This window comes from Microplitis mediator, chromosome 8 (genome assembly GCF_029852145.1).
Source record: "Microplitis mediator isolate UGA2020A chromosome 8, iyMicMedi2.1, whole genome shotgun sequence".
Taxonomy (NCBI): Eukaryota; Metazoa; Arthropoda; class Insecta; order Hymenoptera; family Braconidae; genus Microplitis; species Microplitis mediator.
Window position 1 is genome coordinate 7,258,258 of NC_079976.1, and position 21,021 is coordinate 7,279,278.

Consider the following 21,021-nt stretch of genomic DNA (forward strand, 5'->3'; position numbering starts at 1 on the left):
ATTGATATTTTTTTGCATTTCTAAACTGTTTTTAGCTTTTATTATATTTTTATAACTAAAATCCCCTAAAATTTTTGAAATTACTGATATATTATGTTCCGTCTAAGATGACGTACACAGCATGCTATTTAGTCCCTTATTTTGAGTCAAAGGACTTAAGCCATCTATTCCGGTAATCGGAATTACGTTATTCAGTGCTGAGTGTCAACATAAGAACATAGAATATGAAATTTGAATCATTATATCATAGCTAATTCATATAAGAAAACAAGTTGAAAGAGACTGACAGTTGTTTCGAATAAGCGATTAATTTGAAATTAAACGTGTCCCAAACTTACTTATAATTATGTTAAGAATTATGAAGGGGTTGAGCAGCCACCTGTTGGATGTTGAAGTCAACTGGTTACTTGAATTTATTATTAACAATAGTATAAAAATCCGATTTATTAAGAAATAAAGAGTTTGTTGGAGAATAGATAGATAGATAAAAAAATTTTATTTGATCCTGTTCTAAGCTCCTTCAGGACCATCAACAATACATAAAGTTTATAATTTACAGGTATGCATTCAATACAGTGTTCGCAATACAATTTGAAAGAGCGATCCTAATTAATAACACTAACATATTAAACCAAAGGATTAATCGTAATTACATAGATTGCAAGAAGCAGAGAATAGTGAAATTTAAATCGAAGTGATTTACAATATTATAAAGTCTTTAACAATAACTTCGAGATCTGAGAAGAGAGTGGTATTATTAATGAACCTTACTGCTTTTGATCAAATTATTGTTACGCCCGAGTTCGAGTATATCTTCTATGAAAAATATAATTTCTCAATTTAAATCATTTTTTCCTCCGATCAAATAAGAAATTTCACTTGGATCAAGAAAGAATTTTCAAAGAAATTTTATTCTTTGGTTCAAAATCGTTCTATTTATTCATTGATAATAACATTAATTTGAAAATTGTTTAAGATTTATCAAAAAAATATATTATCTTTTTCACCTAAATATCATAATAATAATAAGAGTAAACTAATAAAATTTATTTGTTTTTCCATCTCTTGTTTATGTATAAAAATCCCTCGTGACGTTAAAAAAAACATGATCGTCTAAATGCGATTAATATAATTTTAATTTACGCGCGGTTAATAATAGACCAGTACTTCTTGTGCTGGTGTGTAAAGCGTTCTTTTTTGGTACCACTATATTTTCACCAATCGTAGCAGCCATATTTAATATTACTATCGTAAGTGCATTCAGTAAAGCGCGTCACTGACGTACGCTTGACCATTTTCATTCTTCCAATTTAGTCAGTCGTAGTCTTCCATCGTGAAACAGTGAACAAAACAAAGTGATCTAGTATCGTAATTGAAACATATATAAACAAGTCTTCAGTAACCTGATATCGGTGTAATAAACTCAATATAGTGCTTAAATTTTTTGAATTAAAAAGTGAAAGGACTAACGACGAACAATAAAAATCAAAATGATCTTCTATTCGGTATTCTATTTCTTCGGTAGCCTCTATAATCTCCTCATACTACTCGATTATTCTCAATTCAAATACCATGAAGACGACTATTTTTTTTATCAAGAAATATTATTAACGTTCGGCGTAATATCATATAACATGATGGCTTTCTCCTCAGTGATTAAGGATTATAATAGTAGCATGGATCATCCTCTTATAGATGACTACGTGTACATCATAAGAAGTCTAGGAAGTGATACAACTGATAGTCCCAACGGATATTTATTTACTCAGAATTTGAGTGACAGAATATTTCTGTTGATTACATTTTTGGCTGGAATGTTCAGCTTAACATCAATTAGAAATCCATACTGGGATGTATCAGTTTACTTTAATTTGTATATTGTGATATCATATTTACCAGCTTTAGTCTTTACTAGCAAAAAATTACTAAGAACATCAGAAATAATCGAAAATATTGATCGTAAAATTAATGAATTGGAGACAATTAGACCAGATAGAAAACGAGCTTGTGAAGAATCAATCACCGGCATTATTAATGAGCTCAATGTAGTCAATATAAAAATATGTACGTATTGGAATGGAACTTCGGATATTTATGAAAATTCGATTTTAGTAGCATCCATTCATTTGATAACGAAACTGACATTATTTTCAACTTACACAATCAAAGCATACTTTACTGAAGGTAGATGCAGTAGCAAAGCTAACCTAGAACTCATAGATGTTTTTCTGTTATTAATCTTCTTTCTTTGTCGTGCTGTTTATTTTTTCATTATAGAAGATCAGGTAATACTTAAATATTATTTATTTACACTTCGATACATTCCTTGATTATTTCATTTTACTACTCTTACTTCTTATTAGTTATTTACACGGTTGGATTAAACGATGTTAATTCGTTGAAAATTATAATCTGCGTACTTTAGAATATTCAGTTATTTCATGATAATAATAATCTTATTAAATATATTGTTGTTCTAAGTAATGATAAGTTTACTTTGACAAAAACAAATTAACGTTTGTTTACAAATTTCCGTGTACGTGGAAAAGAAGTAAGCCTGTATTACTTTGTGGGAAGTAATCGAAATCCTAATGGGATCCGATAGCTTTTACTTTTGGCAAAAGTTAAATATGACTAATTTATAAGTAAAATTATCATGATTACAAAATTGACAGGCAGTCAACAATTTTTGAATTTTTTTTTCAACAAATTAATTAGTACGAAATTTCCAAATATTTTTTTTTTATAATTTATCGTCTTGGAAAATAATCAAAAAATTATTAGAACGGCTAATTTCAATATCATAAATTTTCTATCATAAATTTAAAATTACTGAGCGTTTGTATCTTTTACATACGGAATAGTAATTTTTCCTTTATGTCAAAAGTACACAGAAAAAAGATTTCTTGCCCTGATTAAAAAAAATGATTTGGAATGATTCAAAATAATTTGAAATGATTTAAAACAATTTGAATCGACGAATATATAGATATACACTTAACATGGAGCAAATCATATTTCTTAATCAGGGTAGCGCAAAAAATTTTTACTTGACCAAAGAAACTTTTTTAATTATAAATTGAAATCAGAAATTTCCTTGGGGCGAGAAAAAATTTTTCTGGAACAAAAAACAATATTCTGAGGTGAGGAAAAATTCTTTCGCCAGTAAATTTTTTATAGTCTTCAAAAAATTTTTGTCTTCAATTCATAATGCAAAACACTTCTTCCACCAAGAAATTCTTTTTTCTGTGAAAGTTATCAGATATATTAATGGTTTCGGGTTACATTCCACATCGTAATTGTACACAAAGAAAAATGGGCTTACGAAATTTACAAATTTTTATTATGCTGTCGAGCAAACTTTAAACAGGAAGTTGAGTCGCCAAAAAATTATTATAGGGGAGGGTGGGGCAGAGCGGCCCCCTGAAATTTTGATGAAAAAAAAAAATTTTTTTTTTTCGACTAATTACTATTAATCCGATATGTTTGCGCATTTTTACCCCTACGCATGACATTTGGGGCAATTTTTCGGCCGTTTCTCCATGTAAGAGGCAAATTTGGTCACTAAAAATTTACAAAAATTAAATTTTTTTTTTTAGTTGATAAATTTTTTAAATTAAGGAAAACTATAGAATTGTTTTTTTTTTTTTTTATTAAATAACAATTAGTAATTAAGGTAATCGAGAGAGAACGATTAATTACACCTTAAAAAAGTTTTTTCGAGTAATATAAAACCAAAAATAGATGCCAAGAGAAAGAAATACAGTCTTAATGATGAAAACAATTTATTAATAATAATAGTAATAATTGGCTTAGGGGGGCGGCTCTGCCCCACCCTCCCCTACACTTAAAACTTATCTATAAATTGCAATGAATATTATTTATCTAAATCAACTTCCTTTTTCAAATTTGCTCGTCAGCATAATAAAAATTCGTCCATTTTTTGTCTAAACTTAAACTTTGAAATCCGTTTTTTTCTGTATATGATGAAAAAATCCAAGTAATTGAGTAATAAGTTATTAAATTGAAGCTATTATTAGATAAAAAAATTACGTTATTTTTTTTGTTTTTAGATCCATAGTATTAAAAAAACTGTAGAGGAGATACTGAAAAAAAGTGGGAAAAATAGTGTCCGAGTTGAAGCAGCTGTAATATATTTAATTTTACTTTTTACATACATTCCGTACGTAACAATTTAAATATTAACATAATTATTTAATGTTACAGTTACAAGAGTTCTCACATACGCATAAATCCGTATATTCTATACCTGATGTTCCTAGACCGTTCTTTGAAAGAATGCGGAGATTCATCTGGACTTCTGAAGTTAATCAGTCTCCGATTGATGCCAACATTTTGAAGGATATCTCTATTTTGACATTGGTAAATATCATAATTATATACACGGAAAGAAAATTATGGAAACTGTTCCCATAATTTTGTGGAATTTTTTCCTATATCATCATAGGAATTACAACCATATATTATGGGAGCAGTTCCTATAATTATAGGAATGTTTCCCATAATTATAGGAATAGTTCCTATAATTATGGGAATGATACCCATAACGTTATGGGAATGGTTCCTCTAATTATAGGAATGGTTCCTATAATTTATAGGAATATTTTCTATAATATTATGAGGATCATTTCTATAATAAGGGAAGGGGTAGGGTAGGCAAAACGGGGTACCCCTAAAATTTGATAAAAAAAAATTTCATGTTTTAAATGGTTTTTAAACATTCCAAAATCACTTCTGTAAATATAATTAAGCGTTACTTTGAATTTTTTTTGATAAACTTTTTCACAAATCAATTGTCAGTTAAAAAATAATAATGACGTTTGTTTTATGATAAAAACTATTAAAAATTTTTTTTCTTCTTTTGTATCCAATTAACATGTAAAATATAATTTTTATTCATGTAAATAACTTTAAAAAAAATCCAACTTAATCAAATTCGTTTAAAATCCAGAATTTTTTTTTTACCTTTTTTTAGGAGGTACCCCATTTTGCCCGCAGAAATAATAATTTTTTTTTTTCGACGGTAAATGAAAATTTCTTCTATTTACTTTGAATATCATTAAAAAAAAAAGATTTAGCGTATTTGAGTCCTCGAAAACTTGGTATTTCCTTAAGTACCCCCTTTTGCCCCTCCCTCCCCTATATAGGAAATATTCCTATAAATTATAGGAACTATTCCTATAAATTATAGGAATCATTCCCATAACATTATAGGAACTATTCCTATACCATGATGGGAACTATTCCAATAAAATCATAGGAATAGTTCCCATAATGGTATAGGAATAGTTCTTATACCATTATGGGAATTATTCCCATAATATTATGGAAATAATTCCCATTATGGTATAGGAACTATTCCTATACCATTATGGGAATGGTTCCCATACTATCATGAAAAAATTAATTTAAAGAAAAGTGTGGCAATTACTTTTACAATACACAGAAATTTGATCAAGTATAGAAACAAAAATTCAAACATTGAAAAAAAAATCCATATTTAGCAAAAATATTAAAATTTTTAACAAAAAAATTTTTTTTAACAAATTTAGCGTCGAAGAAGCTTCATTTGGATCTCTCCATAATATTCGGGAAATTTTTACACTGTTTTGCAAAAAATGAAAATTTTATGATATTATTTGAGTGGTTCCCATAACATAATGGGAATAGTTCCTATAATATTATAGGAATAGTTCCCACACCATTATGGGAAAAGTTCCCATAATATTATGGGAATGGCTTCCATATTGGTATAGGATCTATTTCCATACCATTATGGGAATGGTTCCCATAATGGTATGGGAACTATTCTCATACTATTATGGGAACTTTTCCCATAAATTATAGGAACGATCCCTATAATAGTATAGGTACTATTCCCATTCCATTATGGGAACCATTCCCATAATGTATAGCAAAACTTCCCATAATTTTCTTTCCGTGTAGATATTTTTTTAATCATCACTAAACAGAAGAATTATTAATTTTTTATTATTTTCAGAGTTTATTTATTGTTATTATGACTACCAAAGTACTTCTTGCTGTGCCAACTTTACGTGCTAATGACCTATGCAACCTTTACGAGTTACCAAACACCTACATTCAAAAAGTTAAGTGGTTTCTATTATTGCTGTTCGTAAAATTGAACGTGTTAGAGAGATTTTGTGATAGACTTTCTAATAATCATGCGTTTGGAGTAATCACTTATGTTCTTATATTTTTCCTTTTTCATGTCAATAGTTATTATAATCTGTGATTAATTTCAAATTTGTGTATTGTATAGACAGAAAAAATTTATTTCTTGGCGCAAAAAAAATTTGCATTATGAAATGGAAACAAAAGTTTTCTTACGACTAGAAAAAATTTATTGACGCAAAGAATTTCTTTTCCACCCCAAGATAATTTTCGTTTTTAATTCATAAAGCAAAAAATGTCTTGGGGCAAATGAAAATTTCTTTGGGAGACTAAAAATTTTTCATGCCAAGAAATCATTTTTTATGTGTAGCTCACATTATTAATAGAGTAGGTATCTATATTCTGATACGTCATTGGGTAAACAAAAATTTTCCCAACTCGTAATTTAATTGTAATTATTTTAATAATCAAATTTATGATTCTTAGAAAATTTCCTTTACTTGAATATTTTTAATCATGACATTATTTATAAAGGACAACAATAAGTTACTTTTCTTTGCAAATCATTTTAGCTGTATTTGATTACTACACTATTTTATTACAGACAAATATGTGAGAAAAAAATATATGATTGTTTATGTAAAAAAAATAATTGTTTTTTAATTAATTTGTAATTAATAATAATAAATGGAAGGATATTAATAAAAATATATTAGTGTATAAAATGAAGCAACAAGAAAATCCTATTAAATATGTAATCAAATACTAGAATCAAATATTGTACGCACGATATTGTTATGTATTTTGAGCTGATGTGCAAAAGCTCATGGTGATTTTTTATATTAAAATTTATTGACCGATGAAAAAATAACAATAATAATGAGTTTACATTCTTTGGTATATAACTTTCAATTAAATAAAATTATCTGTATTATATATCCTTATTTATCTACACTTCAAAAACGGAGTGATTAGGATTTTATTTGAATCTGAATCCACTCAGAATTCGAAGTTTTTTAAAAAATTACTCCGTATAAGGAGTAAATAGGGAGTTTGTCTTTTCTACGGAGTGATTTCAGAGGTATCTAGATTTCGTTTCAATCCACGTACACTCTGAATCGGAATTTTAATATTCAAATAAACTTCCCTTCGGAATGAAATTCACTCCGAGCAGGAAATTAAGTAAATAAACAGTCATCCGCTTCGAAATCACTTCGGATTTAACCCGCGTTTTCGCAAATTTTTTACACTATATAAATGAACATCATAAATGAAAAACAGAACATCCATTAATCACAATCCGCGTATGTGAGGATGCTAACGCATGCTATGCCCAATTACTTTGTTACGATAACGTACATACTTAATTGTTTTTGTAGCTAAGAGTGGGAGGTTCTTAAGTGACTACAGTATATTTTTGGTTTAAATAAAAAGCGTTGTAACAATAGAATTTATACTATTGTTCATGACAAATCTATTTCAGGCTTAATGGTCTGATAACAGGTATACAGTGTAACTAACGCTGATTAGTATCATTCTTTGAGTGTTAATTGTGAAGTTTCAAAACTTGTGTAGTATATATCAAAATAAATAAATAAATTTAAAATAAGAGGATGACAAAGTACACTGCCATGGAATCGATAAATAAGGTCGATTATTCAAGATTATTATTAGCATCATGTGTAGCGTTTCTAATGATTTTTTTATTTGCATCACTTTCTGATTTGCATGAAAGAAGGTAATTTTTGAATACGTATTACATTTGCTGAATAGCTTCATTTTGTACTGTTACGAAAAGTGATCAATATTTCAGTTGTTGTTGTAAATATTATGATATTGAATTTCGTATGTGTTTTAATTTTTTATAAATTTATGATTGAAAAATATGTAGACTACTTTCTTCCGTGATAAAAGAGATTGAAACGAAATATAGTTACTTAAAAAATGCTTAATTCTGATGTACGCAAAAAACTATGTATTCTGTTTTTTAAAATAATCTAGAAAAAATATTTTAGAGGAATTGTATGTCTTCTTAATTACAAAAAACAAGAAATAATATATGAGTTTATATTTATAGTAAAAGAAATATTTGAAAATCTCAACAGAAAAAAAATGATTACTATCCATTGACTCAAAAACCCCGAAATATTTTTCTTATTAAATCAAACGCTAAAATCTTGCATCAAATTAACTGAAATCAATGAAACGACTTTCTATATCTCGATTTACTTGGATCATTTGTCGATAAAATAATTATTTTGAAAGTTATTTTTACAAAATGGCTGTCGATGATCTGTTTTTAAACTGAATAAAAAAAGTTAAGACGCATTACGTTCATAAAAATGTATATTGCCTTCAAAGGCCGTAATAAACAAAGTCAAGTCATACGTATACCCCCAAGCTAGGTAGATTATGTGCTACACTTATACGAAACTATAGTTTAGAGATAACTATAAACTCACATTATGAAAAATAATTGATAAAACGCTTTATTGAATATCGCTGTTAATTGAAGCGATTTTTAATACACCTCTATAGTGAATTCTAATAAATTTCTTTCAATATTACGTAGTTCATACTAACAACAATTTTCATCTTACTTTAACATATTTGAATAACAGAAACATTCTGTTATTAAACTTTATCCTGGGTTTCTATTGTTTCAAGTACGATGTTTAAAATTGTCATCTTAAAATTTCTATTCATTTTTGAAATTTATTTTTCTCTCAGTGTATAATGACATGGTCTTTAATTTTTGTTGAATTCCCGTATTTTTTTTTCTTTTTTTTTAAGACTTTTCAAATTGATTTTATAATACCCTAAACTTATTAATTTTGATTCAACGACTTTCAATAAAAGATTTCATTTTCTAATATGTAATGAAATAATAATATAAAGTAAAAGACCTAGTACACGATCAGGAACTAGTACCCGATCACTCCATGTATTTGTATATCTAGACTTAGTAAAATTTAGTAAATATAGATATAAAAATACATGAGTGATCGGGTACTAGTTCCCTGATCGGGTACTGCACGGAAAGATTGGAACCTGACTGAGTGATATAGACATCTGACTCAGTCAGGTTTCGCACAGTAATCAGTGTGGTGCTGCACCACAATCGAGTATTTTCTTCCAGCACCGTACTGAGTCGGGTGCAGAACAGTAACCAGTCGGGTTCCAATCTTTCCGTATGGGTCTCTTACCTTATAGAAAAAAATGTATAAATTATAATTATCACTTGTAGAGAGAAAGAAACTTATGTACTGTCTTCAACAATCAAAACTCCAAAAAAGACTTATATGTGGAAAAAATGGCTGGAAGAGAACAATATTGAATGGGTTTTACCCATATATCAACAAGTTTCATCTGAAATATGGGTTTACCGGTGTTTGGGCATTTTGATTCATCCAAACGCACTTGTTACTGCTGAACAATGTGCTCAACCGTTAGTATTATGTCTATTTAAGATGGTCATTTTTAATTAATTAATTACTTTCAAACATTTTAAATTAATTCCAATATTAAATTTAAAAAAAAAACTTATTCGTCGGGTAACGAGACCAAAAGTGATACAGCTAAGGAAATTCGGAAATTTCAGTAACGAATTTAGTTATAAAATAGTAACACTTTTAAATTGAAACTTTTAATAGACGTAACAATATTTGAAGAATTTTAAAACATTATAAAAGATGTACCACAATTAACCCGTCAGCACTCCCGTTATGAGCATTTTGCTCACAGCCCTGTTTAGAAAAACCCATAGAATCCAATAGTTTCTCATAAATTCTGATCGAGATGTTATAAGAATGAATGAGTTCTATAGTTAAGTATAAGAACTACTTATACATACAGCGCAAACGAGACACTAAAAATCACGGGAGTGCTGACGGGTTAATACTAACGTGAAAGAAAATAAAATTTGAGAAAAGCTGTGAAAACTCGATAATAGTACAGTCAATCATAAAGCAACAGGTGGGAAGCTCTAAAATTTAATAGCGAGTCATTGACAGGTTTAAAATGTCATGTTTTTACATCTATGCGTTTGAACCCTTGTTATAAGTGACTCGAAAACTGTTTTCAATATTGCGAAGTATAAAAATTAATAAATTTCTAATTCAAAAATACTCACAAACACTAAATTTTGTTAGCAACCGTGCGTACAAAAAAAAAAAAAATAAAAGCAAAATTATTATCATAGTTCTGATTTTTTTTTTTATATATCAAAAGAAATAATTATTGCCCCGCTATTAGAGAATGTATCGCTATTGGTCTCTTCCTATTTTTACATCTTATTAAAAATATAAAATATTTGTATTACTTCACTTAAATTATTTTCGTAATAATTTTAATTCAGTTACGAATCCTATGCAACTGGAGTTTTTAGCTGGAAGAGTGATTTCACTGTTGCATATTTAAATAAAAATGAGTTGTATAAAATAACATCAATTGAAGGCCATCTTTCGCATAGATTGACAACATTTGGATATAGTAAGTCAATTCCCTAATATCTAAATATATTTTTACTTCAGCGCAACAATATTTTACATTACTTTATATTACAATGATCATAGCTAATGAACAGAACATAAAGTGGATCGGTAAAGATACAGTTCCAGGCATTGTCATAATGTCTTTCGAACATCCAATCGATTCTTTGAGACCAATGAATATTTCACAATCATTGTCATTGAAAGATATTTATGATGCAAACGTTGAAAAAGAATGTGTCCATCTAATATTTATGGAAGATGACGAAACCAGTAGTTATACACCCAAAAAAATTAGAGAATCAATCATGACTCGTTCTGAGCTTTTTGGTAGATATAATAAGACCTACGATTACTTGTATCAGTCAAATAATAATGTATCCATTGAATTTGATTCGGATGCTAATTTCTTCGGTACTCTAGACAAATTGAATCTCAAATCATATGTAAGTTTACAACCAATATTAATTAATATCAATAAAGATCAGAGCTCGACATGTGACTACGACAAATTTGAAATCTCTGAGTATATTTTTCACATATTTTCAAAATATATAAGCGCTATTAAAAGACTATTTTTAGTCCCCGAGTAAGATGTTTTACATACTCCGAACTAGCGGACCTATATAACAATCTTGTTCAAGACTTGAGCAAGTCTGGTCTCAAGTTCGATAGACGTTAGTCTTTTCCTACCTATGTGTCTTATGCTGCAGACACTTGTGGCTAGATTTCACTAGCAAATCTAGTGCAAGTCTTACACTCTAAAACCAACTGTGTAGTCGAAATTAACACACTTGTCGAATAACATTGAAACGCCATAAGCAATCTATAGATTTTTAACACACCGTGAAATGTGTTTTAAGTGACTACAAAAAACTATAGTTTTGTTTATGGCCTTGAACATAGAACACATTTAATATGTGTTAAAATAATACACTTGTAACACACTTGGTTTTAGAGTGTACGCAAGAAATTCACGCCAGATTATAACTTAATTCTGGAGGAAGACTATAGTTGAAAATAGTTGCGCTTGACTTGCTCAAGTCTCAAAATAGACCTTGAGCCTTGAGCAAATCTTGAGCAAGCCATGCGTAAGTTACTGGTGCAAGAAATGTATCAGGAACTTTTAAACTGCACCGTATCTAAGATATCTTCAATATTCTTGTGTACAATGCCTTGAGCAAGTCATGCGCAAGTCTTGATGACGATTTCTTGCTACATGATCTTGCGCAAGACCCATATGTAGAAAAAGACACTAGTGACCAGAGGTTTTGCTCAATACACTGGCACCAGAATCTTGCTCAAGCATGTGTTACTTGGGGAGAGCTCGAAAATTGTCAATTTTGCTAAATTTAGTTTTTAATTTTTCCTTTCTCAGATATCAACCCATCGTACTCTGATCTCTCATATGTTACTTAATTTTCTTTTTCTTTATTACATATTGTCACCATCGTAACTAAGATAATAATATGATCAATATAAATTATTATTAGGATACTCAACGGGGTTTATTGGGCAGTCCTATATTATGCCGACGAAATGATAGTTACTTCTCACAATACTCACTAGCTGGATTATTGACAAGTCAATTGCATAATGGTTGGTATGAATATTCAGGGGTAAAGCAAGAAGAAAAGTGGATAAAAGAAAAATTGTCTTATTTAAAGTAACTTTCAAATAAGTTATTGTGATTGAAGACGATAAGAAATATTATAGTTCTGAAATGAATCATATATATCATATACTCTGATTATATTGTTGAATAATAACACGGTCATGTGGGACAAGGGTGCGTACACTTACTTATTGCGCACACTTGCCCCACGTGACTCCATATGTCACTATATATGTTCTATATCATAGAATATTCCAACCAAGAATAATTGTTCCGTGAGCGTTATTCAAGGTCAAAATTGAAATCATAATCAATTTCAATATTGTTTGACATTTCCGGTGAATACTAGCAAACTTAAAATTCTTTAGCTATCAATTAAAACTGATAATTGAAGATTGAATTTTAAATAGATCATTAACTTTTCATGTAATATAGTTTGTCGTAAATAAAAGAAAAAATATTAAATTTTTGTAGATTTTTAAAATAACTTTCATGTTTAAATTCTTGAGCAACCTCATAATATCCCATTCATTCATTAATCGTAACTCTGATCAATCTTAGTCTTTTCAAGGACAACTCCTATAATTGGAAATCAATGAGTTCAAAAATATATCAATCTTAATGTTATAATTGGGTCGCAATAAGTTTAACAATAATAACAATTCAAGTTGATCAAAACATGAAAAACAAAATTATCTTTGGATTGCTGTTGTCAAAAAGACGATATCTCTCTAATCTAAAATAATAATGATAATAGCAATAATATAAATACCTATCACAAAATTAAACGGTCAATAATACACTTAGCAGCATATGAGTTCAGTTAATTTTTTATTTTTCATAAAAATAAAATAATAATAATGTTTCTGAAAAATTTTTGGATTTTCTTTTTCATAAGTTTGTTCGCTGAAATGAAGGTAATAATAATTAACAAATAAATTAAAATAATTATCAGATGTGTGCATATAATTCAAACTTACGGATAATTCGAAAAGTCGAAGTTATTTTTAAATTTTTTGAATAAATTTCAAATTTTTAATTATTCGCTATTTTTTTAATATATTTAATTTTAAAAGTTGTAAAATTAAATATGCATTAAAATTTTTTTTTATAATTTATCACATACTCTAGTATCAATCTTAAGTAGAGAGCAAAAATCTTCGAACTGAAATCTTCGAATCTGAAATTTTCTAATATTAGTGAATTTTTAATTCATTAAAAAAATTTAAATCCAAGTCAAATTATTCGGCTTTTCGAATTGAATTGTAACATTCGATTAGAACACTTCTTGCACACACCTAATAATATAACGAATTTAATATATATTATATATTATATGCTGTAGTGATGATAGAATAAAATAATAATGAGATATTTTGATTTATTAAAGGCGCGTTCAGTTGAAAATAATAATCCAGTGGTAAAAAATGAAGATTGTTATCGCACTCAGTTTAATACAATCGAATGTTTTTCGAATGATCTCATCAGTCCTATGGAAAAAGATTCAAATAATGCAGACTTATTCGATTCGGCAATTAATAATAATAATGAAAATGAAAATTCTTTCAATGATGATATTGTAAAAACTTCTTTTGAAGATTTTGATCATAATGAAAATACATGTTCATGTTCATGTAATTGCGGTTAATGATGACAATGTATCACTTGCTATCAATAATAGAAATAGAGTAACTGTTAAATACAATAGTAGTTAAATAACTATGAATAATAATGGTAATAATAAAAATACTAATATTATTGAAAGAGGTAGTAATGTAATAATTTATTACTAATAACTATTAATAATAGTAATTATAATAAAAATACAATTACTACTTATGGTAGTAGGGGAGACCTTGCCTTAAGGTTCCGGGGATAAGTTGTTCCGATATACTATATTTCCAAAACGAAAAAAGGTAAAAATATTCTCACCTCTTTTGCTTAAAGAAACCAGTAGATTCTTTTGAATATTTTGCTTCTGTTTGCGAGAAGAATGGCGCATGCCCAAATTTTTTTTTTTTTTTTTTCTCATAAGAGAAAAATTCACTCCGAAGGGGAGTTTAATTTAATGTTGAAACTTAAAAAGAGTTTATTTTAATATTAGAATTCCAAATCGGAGTGAATGCGGATTAAAATGGAATTCAGAAGACTTCGAAATCACTCATCTGAAAAAACAAACTCTCTATTTACTCCGTATTTGGAGTGATTTTTATATAAACTCCGGAACTCCGAGTGACGCAGTGAATTAAAATCCATGAACACTCCAAATAGTTTTACGACTTTAAAATTTGAGTTTGAAATTTAATTAATTTCACGTAATTACTTTCTTATCTATTTTTGAAATTAATTACGATAAATGACATTTTATTCCCCAAAAATATATCTAAGTATCGAAAGAAGCTGAAAAATAAAGACTATTCTTTCACATAAAAATTTATGTCAAATGTTAATTAAAATGATAATCATTATTGGCGTTGGTTGAACTCAATATGACTTATATAAGGTGTTTTTACCTCGCAATACTGTCATCAGTTTAAAAAAAAATTTTAATAGCATTTTTTGAGTAGGTACTCATATATATATATATATAAATATATGAATCAGTCTATTACCAATTATACTGAAATTGCTACTCCACAGTGCTCGTACTAACTGCCAGCATAAATAAATTTTGAATTTTGTTTCTCACAAGAATAAATATATTTTTATTCAAATATTTTGAACAGTATAATAATTAAATAAATAAAATGTCGATAAAAATTTATTTAATTTTGGGTATCGTACTGGCCATTATTTTGTTAACCGAGAGTTGTGTTACACATAAGAAAGGATGTCAAGATTTGGGAGATGTGGTATGTATAGAATTGATATTTTTGTAAATCTACACTAGGGTGGCGCTAAAAAACCGACTATTTTTTTTTTTCGATCTCGCAAGAAAATTTGTTGGTTTACGATGTTTTGAGAAGCCTCTCCAAAAATCAGCTCGATAAAAAATTTTCAAGAGGTCGCTCACGAATTTTGAAAATATAAAAAATAATCGAAATTCGGATTTTTATTTCTAAATTTTTTTCTTTCTCGTGGCAGCAATAGTTTATATTTGTGAAATCATGACTACGCTGAGAATTTCAGCCCAAAATTTAAATATTTAAACCTCACTCAAGAATTTTGAATGTTTCCGAGTGCTGTCTTTTGGACCTTTTTGAGTGACCCTTAAATATTAATAATAAAGCTTCTCGATTTTCTCACCATCAATTTGTATGACATTGAATGAAAATATAACCCGAGAAATAGAAATAATAAGTTTTTTACATATTTGTTTATTTTTTGATTCAATTTTTAGGTTTTTTCGCTTATTCAAAACTTACCAAATTTTATTGTTTAAGACTGTCCTGTATATTTTTGGTTATGCTAAATTTATATTTAAGTAAAATGACAATAATTGAGTTATAAAAACTAATTCAAACTATTAGTTACATATTATCAGTTAATATTCAAAATTCTTGAGCGCCGTTCAAATATTCAAATTTTGGGCTGAAATTTTCAGCATAGTCATGATTTTACAAGTATAAACTATTGCTGCCACGAGAAAGAAAAAAATTTAGAAATAAAATTCCGAATTTCCATCATTTTTTATATTTTCAAAATTCGTGAGCGACCTCTTGAAAATTTTTTATCGAGCTGATTTTTGGCGAGGCTTCTCAAAACATCGTAAACCAACAAATTTTCATGCGAGATCGAAAAAATAAAAAATAGTCGGTTTTTTTGCGCCACCCAAATCTACACATTACATTGTAAAATATCGGAAGTTAATTCGTAGTGATTACAGATTTTATTTAAATCCGAATTCCCCTTATCACTCGGAGTTTTAGAGTTTTTACAAAAAAATTACTTTGCATACGGAGTAAATAGGGAATTTGTCTTTTTATCGTAGTACTGAATTTTATTCAAATCCGTACTCACTCAGATTCGGAGTTTAAATATTAAAATAAACTCCCCTTCGGAGTAAACTTTACTTTGAGAGAATAAAATAAATAAACAGTCATCCGTTCCGCATTCACTCCGGATTTTATCCGCGTTCACTTGACAAATTTTTTACAGTGCAATATTAAATATTTTGTTCATAGTTATGGCAGGGAGAGGGCTCGCAGTTACGTACTTTATTCTATACACTGTAAAAAAAAATTGGGAGTGAATTCAGATTTTATTTAAATCCAAATGCACTCTGTCACTTGGAGTTAAAAAAACATCAGGGCACGTACAGAGTAAATAGACAGTTTTGTTTTCAGCGGAAGGATTTCGAAGTGATCTGAATTTTATTTAAATCCGCATTCACTCTGACTCGGAATTTTGATCTTAAAATAAACTCCTCTTCGGAGTGAGTTTCACTCCGAGTAGATTAAATAAATAAAAAATCAACCGCTCCGCATTTACTCTGGATTTAATGCGCGTTCACTCCGCAATCTTTTTACAGTATATGACCCTAGTATTTATTACAATGATTATTATTTATTAATATGGTATTAAAAGATTTTAACTTCCCGCTAAGAACATCAAAGATTTTCGAAAAATTCGGGAAGTTACTGTTTTCACCTCGATTCGTGAAAATAAAGTTTTCATCAGATGTCGGCGATTATTTTCAGAATCGTAGCCGAGTGCCTGTATCTGTCAAGTTAAAAATATTTAAAATTACGGTTTTGAGCTCTTTGAGCTCGAAAACAGCCGGAAGTTTTAGGGCTGGCCCGCAGGGTCAATCGATTTACAAATTTTTTTTATTGCAGTGCGGGGACGAGGGAGATTGCTGTGACTATAACCATTCGTCGAAATTGTGTACAGGTCAACCAGTTAAGAAATGCACCTATCAAATCTACCCTCCACTCGGAAAATAAATCAGTGAATATTCACTGCGAATCAGTCCCAAGTATATCACTGGTTGGAGTATTTTTGACTTATGAATTTTAAGAAAGCAGATGACCCTAGAGAAGTTTAATTAAGCAAATGAGCTATAATGTATCATGTATTGATTCATTAAAAAAAAAAAAGGAAATTTTTTCTTTAGTGTCCTTACGTTGTCTGGCCCTATACTATTTATTTTATTTTATTTCCGTACTTAACTAAAAATTTTTTAATGATTGTTATCGGATTAATGATGTTAGTAATTAATTGTTTTGAACCAACACCACACTGTAAAAAATTACGGTGTAAAAATGGATCCAGAGAACTTTACACGGCTGTGTAGTGTGAAATAACGGTGTAAAATTCTCTCGGTGTAAATTTTCCATCCGTGTAATTTTAACATCGTTTAATCTACTTTTTTTACACCATTCCGCGTTACTCGTTGTAATTTTGATTAATGAGCAACAAACGATCATTGAACATTTTTAATGCTATTAATTTTATTTTGATATTAAATAATATTTTGAACATTTAAATATTTGTATGATTAATTTTCTTAACGCGAAATTATCATGAATTATCCATTTACACGTTTGGCGGTGTAAAAATTATAAATTCACACCATCTAAATTTAACACCGAATTTGGTGTAATTTTCACACCAAAATTTTTACACCGAGACATTAACACTACAGCCATCATATGGCCCCTCAAGTGCTGAAAATGGGTCTATAAAATGCAATTATTGAACTATTTGAGCTCGAAAACAGCGGGAAGTTTTGGGGCTGGCCCGCAGGGTCAACCGACGCCCAGATTTTTTAATTAATGCTTCAATTATTTTTTAATTAATTAATAAAATTTTAATGCCATCATGACTTTTGAAAGTAATTGAATATTTTTAAAAAGTGGGGGGCATTGTCTGGGAATACCCTTAAACTTTTGCTGGGAATTCGCCGTCCAATTCGGGCTGCAGACTTCGCTCAAGTTGACGACAACTTACCAGCCAAAGTGGCCATTGAACAAAAAACAGTCACGAGGCGCCATCTAAGCGCAGCACGAAGTTTCCTTGTCGTTTTTCTGGTTATGATAGAGCTTCATTTGAGATTTTAGTCTTTGAAGGTAATAAAGTACTCCGTATGAAATACACACGTGCACGTTAACTTGTAAACAAAAAATTTTAAAATATAATTCAAAGAAAGTAACAAATAATTAATTTAAAAAATGGCCTTAACAAATATTTCTGGTATTCCTGACAAACATTGGCAACCGCCTTTCGTCTTTATAGAAACTACGTAAGTAAAATATAAAATTTTATTATTTCTAAACAATTAATAACCTCAACTACCAACAATTTGTGTCCTAATTGTATTGTTTATATTTTTAGTATGGGCGAAATCGGTGTCGAATTATATTGGAAACACGCGCCAAATACTTGTAGAAATTTCGCAGAACTTGTAAGAAGGGGATACTATAATGGAACTAAATTTCATCGGGTTATCAGAGATTTTATGATACAAGGAGGTGATCCTACGGGAACTGGAAAAGGCGGGGTGTCAATTTATGGAGAGTGTTTCGATGACGAGATTCATGATGATTTGAAACACACAGGTATAATTGAATTTATGAGTTAATGTTACTGATAACCCGTGTAAAAAAAATTCGTTCCAAAAAGATTCCACATGTGGAACTTCTAAAAATAAGACAGATTAGAATTTCGAATAGAACTTTTTTGGAACGTTAGTAATTTTGACGGTAAAACAAAAGTTTTCATGAGCAGATTTAGAGTAAAAGAAGGACGTTCTTGGAACTTTTTTGGAATGTTTTATGGACGTTTTTTTTTAGTTCTATAAAAAATTAAAAAGTGGAGATTTTTAAACTATTTTGAAATGTTTCTAGAACGTCTTTAGTCTACAAAAGATGCAAAAGTAGTGATTTTTGAATGGCTTTTTTAGTCCATAAAAAAGTCAAAAGTGGTGATTATGGAACTTTTTTAAAATTTCCATATACAAAAAAATTTCAAAAACGTCCTTTTCTGACTTTAAATTTGCTCATAAAAACTTTTTTTATACCATCAAATTACTAACGTTCCAAAAAAGTTCCATTCGAAGTTTTAATCTATCTCATGTTTAGAAGTTCCACATGCGGAACTTTTTTGGAACTAATTTTTTTTACATGGGAATGATAACAGATAATTTGAATATTAATTGATAAAGTTGTAATTTATTTTAGGCGCTGGAATACTTTCAATGGCTAACTCTGGTCCCAATACCAATGGGTCACAATTTTTCATAACGTTAGCGCCGACTCAATGGCTTGATGGCAAACATGCAATCTTTGGTAATTCATTCATTTTATTATTTAAATTAATTTTGAATTTATGGTTCACTAAATTCTTGCTCCGAATTTAATTTCGTAAATTTATTAAGTAGACGTTTAATAAATTTTATGTTTTTGTAGTAAGAAATTTTTTAAGAGATGAAATTTTAATTTCATTAAGAATATTTTCATTGCAAACTTGAATCTATTTGAGGCTTACTAGAAATTACAATTTGAAAGTATGGTTTCTTATGCGATAACGCACCTGAAGATCGGACCATTTTTCGCGGAACGAAATTTAAAAAAATTTATGGAATCCGACTGCTTAGGGCGACTTGAGGGGTAGTTCCGAACATTTTAGAAATCAGTCACCTAGTAGATTTTTTTTTTCGTTGCGCAAAAAACGTCCCGTCTTCAGGTAGACAAGCGATACAAAAAATTTTTTGTAAAGAAGAAAATTTTTGCGCGGTAAATTCCGAGAAATGAGCGACTAAAATGTGATAGAATTTATCTAGTAATCATTTTTCTATATGGTCGCAAATGAATTAAGTCTCCCGGACACTAACACGCACCAGAAATTTAATCAATTAATTTTTAAAATGTTTATCTGAAAACAGCTTTGTAAGGGGGGTGAATTTTTTTTTAAACTCTAGTACTCCGAGTGACGAAGAGAATTCGGATTTAAATAAAGTCCGTAATTACTCCCAATTTTATTACTCCCAGATTTTATTAAAGTCTTTTTATGAAATTTAAAATATTTAAAAATCAATTACGAGGTAAGAGACTCAGTACCTGATCACTCATGTATTGCACACCTCAAGCGCGAAAGCGCAGGTGTGCTTTATAGACGGTTTTTTGTATATCTATATTTACTAAATATATCTATACAAATACATGGAGTAATCGAGTACTAGTTCTCTGATCGGGTACTAGGTCTTTTACATTTCATGGAAAAAAAAAAAAAATTAAATTGAAATTATGGTTTTTCAAATAATTATCGCTTTTAAAATGAACTATTTAAAAATGATTGGCTTATAGACAATAAAAAGGCAATTATTTTAATGAAATAAAATAAGATCCATTGTGATTTTAATTTTTGTAACACTATGACTTGTAAACTCAAAATAATGAAAAACAAATTAACTTATATTTTATATTTCTATTTTGCAGGAAGGGTACATTCGGGAATGGCAATAGTTAAGCGAATAGGCCTCGTAGAAACTGATAAAAATGATCGACCGATCGATGATGTAAAAATTGTCAAAGGCTCAGTGAGAAATGCTTGATAATAATCAAATCATCAATATATTTTTATTATTTATAAATATAAGTACATTAATTATCATAAAAAATAAAAAATCTTGAAACTTTTTAAAAAAATATTCTCGTAAATTGTTTTTCTCATAGAGTGCATTCCGAAATGCGCTGCGAGCAGCTGTAGCGAAGCGCATTTCAGAATGCACCCTTATTACTTATTCTTATTACTTGCGCGGTAAATTTAAATATTTGAAAAATAAATTATTAAAAATTGGAGAAAACTTAAAATCATACG

At 29.0% G+C, this 21,021-nt stretch overlaps 3 protein-coding genes across 3 annotated transcripts; all 3 read left to right on the plus strand.

The window, feature by feature from the left end:
* The first annotated feature begins 1,244 nt into the window (after positions 1 to 1,244).
* LOC130673511 (uncharacterized) lies at positions 1,245 to 7,044 on the plus strand. Its single transcript, XM_057478535.1, has 4 exons — positions 1,245 to 2,285; positions 4,074 to 4,148; positions 4,228 to 4,383; positions 6,023 to 7,044. Exons 1-4 carry the CDS (start codon positions 1,491 to 1,493, stop codon positions 6,275 to 6,277), a joined length of 1,281 nt encoding a protein of 426 aa, XP_057334518.1. The 5' UTR covers positions 1,245 to 1,490; the 3' UTR covers positions 6,278 to 7,044.
* Positions 7,045 to 9,264: 2,220 nt separating this feature from the next.
* LOC130673071 (uncharacterized) lies at positions 9,265 to 12,619 on the plus strand. Its single transcript, XM_057477972.1, has 4 exons — positions 9,265 to 9,604; positions 10,514 to 10,647; positions 10,731 to 11,092; positions 12,140 to 12,619. Exons 1-4 carry the CDS (start codon positions 9,459 to 9,461, stop codon positions 12,314 to 12,316), a joined length of 819 nt encoding a protein of 272 aa, XP_057333955.1. The 5' UTR covers positions 9,265 to 9,458; the 3' UTR covers positions 12,317 to 12,619.
* Positions 12,620 to 18,257: 5,638 nt separating this feature from the next.
* LOC130672868 (peptidyl-prolyl cis-trans isomerase-like 1) lies at positions 18,258 to 20,811 on the plus strand. Its single transcript, XM_057477634.1, has 4 exons — positions 18,258 to 18,445; positions 18,538 to 18,761; positions 19,383 to 19,490; positions 20,640 to 20,811. Exons 1-4 carry the CDS (start codon positions 18,375 to 18,377, stop codon positions 20,753 to 20,755), a joined length of 519 nt encoding a protein of 172 aa, XP_057333617.1. The 5' UTR covers positions 18,258 to 18,374; the 3' UTR covers positions 20,756 to 20,811.
* The last annotated feature ends 210 nt before the right edge of the window (positions 20,812 to 21,021 follow it).